General features: G+C 32.7%; 1 protein-coding gene and 1 long non-coding RNA gene across 7 annotated transcripts in view; both read right to left on the bottom strand.

The window, feature by feature from the left end:
* LOC107609917 lies at positions 500 to 4,556 on the bottom strand. 3 transcript variants are annotated; one of them, XR_002350217.1, is made up of 3 exons: positions 4,181 to 4,556; positions 2,059 to 3,550; positions 500 to 712 (listed from the first exon to the last, which is right to left on the bottom strand). It is a non-coding gene; the product is annotated as an uncharacterized LOC107609917 (long non-coding RNA). The 3 variants fall into 3 exon arrangements; XR_002350216.1 differs by having other exon boundaries at positions 2,059 to 2,370; positions 3,283 to 4,550; XR_002350215.1 differs by having other exon boundaries at positions 2,059 to 4,541.
* Positions 7,037 to 9,175, bottom strand: part of LOC107610154 (cytochrome P450 82A3-like) — a 5,394-nt gene continuing 3,255 nt past the window's right edge. The window contains exons 2-5 of one of the 4 annotated variants that reach the window (XR_002350218.1): positions 7,974 to 8,364; positions 7,731 to 7,852; positions 7,484 to 7,528; positions 7,037 to 7,352 (exon numbers count right to left, since the gene is read on the bottom strand). Coding sequence is in view for 3 of the 4 variants with exons in the window: in XM_021106103.1 (XP_020961762.1) it covers positions 7,735 to 8,364 (630 nt within the window). In the remaining variant the exon portion in view is untranslated. The other 3 variants (XM_021106103.1, XM_016312242.2, XM_016312241.2) reach the window with 3 other exon arrangements.

A 9,175-nucleotide genomic window follows, 5' to 3' on the forward strand; every position in this document is an offset into this window, starting at 1 on the left:
GTCGATTTTTTAAAATGCTAATAAAATCAACGGCTTGCCTAGCCGTCGATAATAATTTAATAAAATCGACTGCTCTTCTGTCTGTAATATGAGTGTGAGGATTTTACGTTCTTACTAAAATCGACGACATTGCCGTCGATATTATTATATAAAATCGACGCCATTTCGTCGATATTTGATTCAATAAAATTGACAACATTTTCGTCGATAATATGCTTACTAAAACGGACAAACCAGCTGTCGATATTTGATCCAATAAAACCGACACAGTTTCCATCGATTTTTGTTTATAATATGCTTATTAAAATTAACAGACAGGGCGTCAATATTTGATCCAATAAAATCGAAACAGTTGCCGTTGATTTTATTATTTAAATACCGACAAATTTTTTTTTTGTCTATCTTAATTTTATATACAACAAGTTTCTTTTTTATTTTTTTTTAAAGAAAATGATGTCACACATATTATTATATTATATATTCTACAAGTATAAATAATAACCTGGAAGATCAGTGGTTGAAACATTATTGGCAGGTGTAACATGGGTTATTGCTGCTACCGTTATTGGTTCTTGTACAAGAAAATTTGTGATATTTTTGCTTTGAACCCTGCAGAATTGAGTGTGCCTCTACGAAGTTTCTGGACAACAAGACACTTATCTCACCATTTCTGCCTCCCAAGACATAAATCTGTCTCATCAACATTGTTTGCCTACAATAACAATGACCAAAACATATTAAAATTATATATTTACAAAGATAAATTATACAATACTGATCATAGATAAATTATATATTAAATAAAATTGATGATGACTTAAAGCCATGTACTAAGTAATTTATTAGAACAGAGGCATAAGCTTTGAATTCAATATCTTCAAATAAAGAGATTAAACAAATACTTTAATTTATGGTTGCTTACCCTAGTACAAACAAAATCAAAATATACAACTCTTTTAAGAAAAAAAATTCACTCAAAGCATGAAATTTTTAATGAAACTTAAGATATTTGACTAAAATAAGGAATAAGACTAGCACACCATTCAGAATTAGCAAACTTAGAATAATAGTAGACTAATACACCAATCAATTGACAAGTAAACAATACATATAATTCATGCAAAAGTCCTCTGAGGCCATGAAAGATTCTCTAGTACAAATAGTAGAAGACAATAGCTTATGATACTCATTTATATATATACATCTACATGGTATGGACAAGGGATTATAATTGATGAACCATGACCTTCAAAACTCATATTCCAATACGAAAATGTAATCAGTGTTCTTCTATTTCAACTTATGAGTCTCACGCAACATTTTCTCAATAGAACGCAAAGATGAATCCATGCTTGTGAGTTGGCTTTGCGTGTATGCAATCCACTCATCTGCCATGGATCCAATCTACTCTCAATAAAAGCACCAATTAAATAAGTAACTACACTGCAAACAATTATCAAATCAATAAAGGGAATAAGAATGTATAGGTTAGAGTAAGAAGCAATGAAACAGTGAAAACAGCCTTGAACACAGGGAGCCCTGCACTAAGAATTCATAAGCATTATCAATGGTTATCTTTCATCCACTAGCAATTCCCTTTTAACAACCCATTTTTTCCAATCCGTTGCAAATAACTATGAGTTAGCACTGGCTAAATATCATCTGTGATGCACAACACTTACACTCTATAAGCATTTCTATTTTAACAATAACATGTATGTTATTTATATTTATAAGCAGTATCTTAAATAATAATGTAATGCAATGTCTGCAATAATGTAACAATATCATCTTGAATAATGTAAAGACTGCAAAATCATTATGCTGGTTATCTCAGCTACCTAGATTTCATAATTTTTCAACCATATCATATCAATTCATATGACATTGCTTGGTGTCCAATTAATGCAATAACTAAGAAGGATCAAAGACAGAACTTCAATAGATTGCGGAAAGCGGATATTGCCCAGCAAGTGATTGTGATACAAATCATTAGACAAATTAAAGCATAGAATATTTGAACTTAAGGAGTAAAAAATGAAACACAAAATAAATTACCTGTTCCCAGTTTTTCTTAACCACTGTTAAAGCAGAGTCATATGACTGTTGCCTCTCCTTCATTTGAGAAAATTTATTCTCAAGAGCTGTATGCTCTAGCTTCTGCGTTTCTAATTTCTGCATAAGCTTTTGATTTTGAAACTGAAGTACAGCAATATCAAGCTGTAATAAGAGAGCCACAAGTTCAATTAGAATCACCCATGCAGGTTATTACCTTAGTTCTTCCCATATGCTAGTGCTTCCAAGAGCCACAGTCAGGCCGAGAAGTGGCGCAGGGACCGGATCAATGCACAGCTTACAAGTCTAAGGAAACTAATTCCAAAAACTGATAAGGTACAATAGCTCATTTTAATTTTAATGTGTCTTAAATACTATAAGGTATTGCCATTTGAAACAGGGCATAGTTAATTTGAATGATACCATGAAAATATAAACATAATTAATGAATTTGTGAAGTTTCTGATCAAGAATATGTATATAGAAGGTGATTTAAACAATGTCGGATTATAAAAATTTATAGATATGATTTATAATATATGAATTTTCAATTCAAGTGTAACAAGTTGATCTTGCAGATGGACAAGGCAGCTTTACTTATGTCTTTTGAAATCATGTCTTTTGTCTTAAAGCAAAACAAATTAGCCACTAAATGTTCAAACACTTTTGAGGCTGAATCAAGTTGCCAACACTGAATAGTGAATAATGTGTCACCTACCATGACCACTTGGTATCATGAATGAATGGTCATTGTTTGCAAATATGATAGGAATCTAAGAGTTTGGTTGCTAAATCAATAAGCATACACTTGCATTTCCAAAACAGGATAAGAGCTTTTTGTGGTAGTAATTGAACAAGGTACCTTAGTACTTATATCAAGACATAATAAATCTTAAAAACCATTCGATTGTTATTGGAAAGAGTTGGATTTAGAATCCAAACTAAAGTTTGAATTAAGTTATTACTACTTCCATCAGCTGTTAAGTGTTATTAAAATACAATCCAAAAATAACAAAGAGTGAACAGAGCAAGTAACTAACAAATGCAAGCACAAATGACTAGAAATATAATATGCATCCAAACCAAGAATAAATGATTTGCTATCTGTACTTGTTATACTTGTTATCAATTTTTACTCTTTTGAGAATAGACATATGCTGACTCCACATTCTCTTAAAGCAAATTAAAGGCCCAACCCCAATGCCTATAATATATATAGTAACTCACCCTGCATGTACTTCAAGGTCCCATTAACTTTGCTTTCTATCTTCTTCTTCTTCTATACCATTGCTTCTCATTACTTATTAATTAAACAAGCCCAATATGAGGCACTCTCATTATATTTTAGTATTTTTCTTCACTTTAATTCTTACAACTCAAGCAAGACACCATCAGCTAAAGGGAGAGAAATCAACCTGAAAGTAGTAGTTAGCAAGAGGCTTTTATATTATATACTTTTCTATTCTGCCGAAAGTAGTAGTTGTAGTGTAGTGTGCTGTGTGGCAAAATAAGCTTTCATAAGAGATTATGTAGCATATTAGTTAATGTCAAAATAATAAGAATTATAATGATATAATAATTACTCATGCTCAAATTATAAAAAAGACTAATATAATTACTTTAGATCCAATAAGAGATCAGTGTGAAGAAGGATGTTAGGTACTAGAGATCAAGGAAAGAAATTGAGTCGTAATATGCAAAATGAAAGTAGAGGTGAATCTGCTATCAAAGAGAAAATCAGAATAACATTGATTATGAATTGAATTCTTAGTTACGATAGAAAGAAAGAGTTCAGCTAATTATAGTAATGACTAACTATACATAACTAACTTAATATAAAGTTGTTATCACTAACTAAAGGTAGCTACAAACAAAATTGATGAATGGAGGGTTTTTGGATTTCGATTCTTAGTCTTAAAACTGTAATTATAATTGTAATTATGTATCATGCATCTCATGCTTAGCTTATTCAAACCAAGCAATAAATAAAGCATATTTCATCAATCATGATGATGTCTTCATCAGCAGCAGCTCCTTCTAGTTACCGAAACCCTAATTCAATTCCAGCAGTAGTGAAGAGAAAGCGAAGTCAACCAAGAAGACCAGGCAAGAAATTAAAGAATACCTAGCTTGAAATCTGTTATTATATATGTGAATTGATGAATTGAAGCATGCAGATCCAGAGGCAGAAGTAATAGCTCTATCGCCAAAGTTACTAATGGCGAAGAACTGTTTCGTGTGCGAGATATGCAAGAAAGCAGGGACCAGATCCTACAGTTGCACCGGCGAGGGGCCGTGGAAGCTTCGGCAGAGGGAGAAGGAGGTGTTGGTGGTGGGCACGGGTTGAACAAGGGAATTTGGGGGAGTTTGCGTCTTTGAACTTTGGACGCGGGAGTGGACGCGGAAACATATGTTTTGTTAGAAACAAGAGACTGAGAGAATAATATGAAAAGTGTATTATTGAGTTGTGATAGAAAGTACAATATACAAGAGGTATTTATAGCTGCTAAATGAATCAGAGTAATAAAGGCATAGAATCCTATAATTAATATACAGATATACTACATAAATATAGACGATACTAAGTGATGTGCAATTTCGGAGCAGAAAATGAGGAAACGGATGGCAAAATCGGAAAGAGCTCACCAAAAAACCTTAGGGAGGGTCCCACTTGTCTGCCACGTCAGCGATGCGTCAGCGCCACGTGGCAGCACCGGATAGGCGGAAGGGGGGCACGCTGGCGCACAGGTGGCACGCGGGTCAAGGCAGGGTCGGGTCGGGTCATCGCGGGTCAGGGTTGCCAACCAGCTTACCGGGTGACACGTGGACGCTCCAGGGACGTCCGATCTGAACGAAGATCCAACGGCTGCTGAAGCTTCTGGATGAGAAAAAATGGTGGTGGACAGCGATGTTCTGACGGCGCGTGGAGGCGCGTGCGGTGGTCTTTGGCGGCGATCTCGGCGGCGTTGGAAAGCTGACGGAGAGAAGAACACGATGATACTGGAGGTGACAAACCAAAGCGTCGGAAACAGCTCGAAAATTGCGATCAAAGAGGCATGAGTGGCAGCGGGAGGGAAGATCAAACTGGTCGTGGCAGCGACTTTCGGCGGCGCGTGGAGGCGCGTTCCGAGGCGGATGGCGACGGTTCTGGTTTCGTTGGAATCACGGCGACAAGACGAACAAGATGGTTATGGGGATGACGAACCAAAGCGTCAAAAAGAGAACGAAAAAGGAGGCCAAAGAACACTGCCGACAAGGAAAAACAAAGGGGCTATGAACTAAGATTCATCGGAAAAAAAAAGACCTAAGCTCTTGATACCATGTTAGAAACAAGAGACTGAGAGAATAATATGAAAAGTGTATTATTGAGTTGTGATAGAAAGTACAATATACAAGAGGTATTTATAGCTGCTAAATGAATCAGAGTAATAAAGGCATAGAATCCTATAATTAATATACAGATATACTACATAAATATAGACGATACTAAGTGATCCTAATTGATGCTAATGATTCTCTAACATGTTTTTAGTGATAAAAATTGACGGTTAATTTATCGATTTTAATTTAAAAAAAACAACATATATAGCGTCTATTTTATAAATTAAATTTACACCGTTCATTCCATTTTAGAGAACAATCTTAACCATTTAAATTTATCGACAGCAACATTGTCGATATTTAAAATAATAAAATAGACGACATACTCGTCGATTTTAATTTAAAAAAAACAACACATCTAGCGTCTCTTTTATAGATTAAATTTACACCGTCCATTCCATTTTGGAAAGCAATTAAGACCGTTCACATTTATCGACGGCAACGTTGTCGATATTTTAAATAATAAAATAAACGCTATATTCGTTGATTTTATTTTCGACTTCTGGTGCATCGATGATATGACGATAATAGAAAAAAAATTAATACATCATAAAAATATCGACGACCAAGCTGTCGATTTTAATATTTAATTTTTTTATTATAATTTTTAGTAATATTGACAGCAAGCCGTCGATAATTATCGACGGCAGAAATAGTCGTCGATTTTTGGCGTCGAAAAAAACGCTTTTTCTTGTAGTGGAATAATTTTCTTATTAGATCGGTCTGTATAGATAATAAGCTTGATTTTGGAAAGGATTAGGTTATACGAAATTAAAATGATTAATTTTTAAAAATAAAATGAATAATAAATTATGGAAAAGTATAGGGTATCAATATATTATCTGCTAATTTATTATCAACAATAATTAATTATTATATTTTAAATACATGTATAAGGAGACACATCCAAAAATACATATATAAAGACATTTCTATTAGACACAATCATAGAAAAGACATTTTTATTAGACACATCCACAAAGACACTTCTATTAAACACCGTCATAAATACGAGTTGGCAGAAGTGAACAGAAATGCTGTTGATAACGTAGCGGGATTGATAAATTATAAATTGTGTCTGAGATAATTAGTAGTAAATTTGAGCTATACAAGTGAAAAATTAAAATTGTGGAATTAGAGATAATATTAAAAAATTGTACTAGTATTTAAACTAAAATTGTATATTATTTAGAGTTAAACTATGGTGTTTATGAGGATGGATAAAAATATTGAAATTTTGTGAAATATTTAAAATGGTTAAAGGAAATAAGCAGCTTTAATTTCGACGAAATTGTTTTGCTCCTTTTTTTTTAACTTGTGTGAGCTAATTCTATTACTTAAATAAATCTTACTTAAATAACTTCGACAAAATAACTTTTTTTTTTTGGCATTTCTGCTGCATTCCTTTCTATTTTAAAAGCATCATCTTCTTAAGTTTTCTTTTTGTTTTTTGGTTTCTTTTACTAGTTCAAATGACAATAAAAAATTCTCTCATGGTCCATCTTATTTATACCGAATCCGTTTTATTAAAAATTTTTTTGTAATCAGCAGAATCTACACTTTGGACTTAGCAGTGCCTCCTCTTTAACCAAAAAAAAAATTCAGACCATCATCAGGTCCGTTATCATTGGAATGCTAATTAGTGTTAATCCACTTAATCACCAACGAAAACTAACGTACTGCTCACTTGATGAATGCTGAACACGTCCTTCACATGACTTGCAACAGCGCAGAATCTATTTTTCTATGAACACCTGTCATCATCTCACAATACCACAACATTTCTACATGTATAGAAGCCACACTCCCTTCTACACCAGAGTCTTCGCCTTTTATTTGGCTCTATCTTATAAACGAAATATGTGTATTTTTACCAAAACTTTTTCAATTTCGTCGTCCCACTACACCACTCATCCCTGTTTCAAATAATAATAAATTAATAAATACTGTCGATATTATTAAATTTTACATTATTCTTTGAATAAAATCCCAAGTCAACTGTGTAAATATTTGGAAAGATCTCCACAAGTGAATTGTTTAATCGTACCTTTTGCTTCTCTCTTGGGAGGGTCGATCAGCTTTGTTCAACTTTCTACACACAAAATCAAGCCTTTATTAATTGATACCGTACATATTTATAACAAGATGACGAAAATTATTACAAAGCAAACTATGCATTATTCATGTAACTTAATAGGTAATAGACTAATAGGTCCTTTCTATGAATGGTTTTCTGGTTAAGCAACCCTCTTGACCCGGTCAATACAAATTATTTCAACAAGCAACATGATCACCTGATCATGCTAAATCGTAAAGCCTGGAAGAAAGGCGTGGCTTGATGAGAACATCAAGTGGACTAGATTTCATGATTGTGAGGCCAAAGTCTTCGCTCATATCAATTGGTTCATCAGATGGCCTTGAAAATTCAAATGATTGCAAGAAAGTAGCCAAAGTTAGATGAATCATAGGCATGGCAAACGATAATCCGACACAGATTCTTCTTCCACTTCCAAATGGGATCAACTCAAAGTGGTTACCTCTGACATCAACATCTTTGTGAGTGGTAAGAAATCTCTCTGGCTTAAATTCCAATGGGTCTGACCAAATGCTGGGATCCGTGTGAATCTTCCATAAATTTGTGACTAGTTGCGTTCCTTTCGGAATGTAGTAGCCATTAACAAAGCAATCATCCGCAAACTCACGAGGTCCTGAGAAAATTGCTGTAGGGTATAGCCTTAATGTCTCTTTAACGATGGCTTGAATGTACACCAACTTACTTATGTCGGTTTCTTTTACAAGTCTTTCTTTACCAACATGGGAGTCCAACTCCTTATGTGCTTGTTCTATAGTGGCTCTATTGTTCAACATACAAGATAGGATCCATATAAGAGTTCCTGCAGTGGTGTCAATCGATGCTCCCATCAGAATCTGCAATGCACAGTTTCCAGAAGACAATATTTTCTTAAGTAAAAATGGGTAAAAACTAAAAATATAGAAAAGTAATAATGGCCTTGTAATCTCTTGTCGGATTGATTTAATTCCAAGTAAATTCTATCACACTCCTTAAAATAATAGGTAATTTGTTCATTATGATATATTAACTTTTAATGGAACGATATCTTAATTTGATTATTAACTATATTAATAATTTAAGTTATTTGAATTTAATTAGAATTAATATTTTAATTATAACAAAATTATTTTGTAATTAAATTATTATTTAAAATAGATAATTATATAAAATTTTAAAATATTAATAACTAAATCTTACGATTTTCAAATTATTTTTTCTAAACTAAGTTTTTAAAATATTAATAACAAAATATTTTTTTTGAAAACAAAACTTTTTTACTGTCGTAACTTTAAATATTTTGTCACTCCTCATTTTTTTGTTATTCTCATAATTTTACCGTGAGGAGTAGCATCGACATCATAAATTTATATTAAACAACTTTTCATTAATTTAGTTAAATTAGTCTGGGAAGACCTTTAAATTTATAATTGTTGATAGCAACTAACATACAGTAATAATTTTCATGATTTATGCTAATTTTCATCCATCATTTATAGATATATCATAGTTAATTGAAACACACCTATTAATTGTCATTCTCTATTTGATCGGTGGTTAATTTAATTTGCGAAATAAATAATGTAATTTATAAAGACAACAACGACCTTTCCTTGTCACAATGACAACAGTAATAGATCCAAAAAAAATTTTTTTTAAGAAGAATAA

The sequence above is a fragment of the Arachis ipaensis genome, chromosome B07 (assembly GCF_000816755.2).
Source record: "Arachis ipaensis cultivar K30076 chromosome B07, Araip1.1, whole genome shotgun sequence".
NCBI lineage: Eukaryota > Viridiplantae > Streptophyta > Magnoliopsida > Fabales > Fabaceae > Arachis > Arachis ipaensis.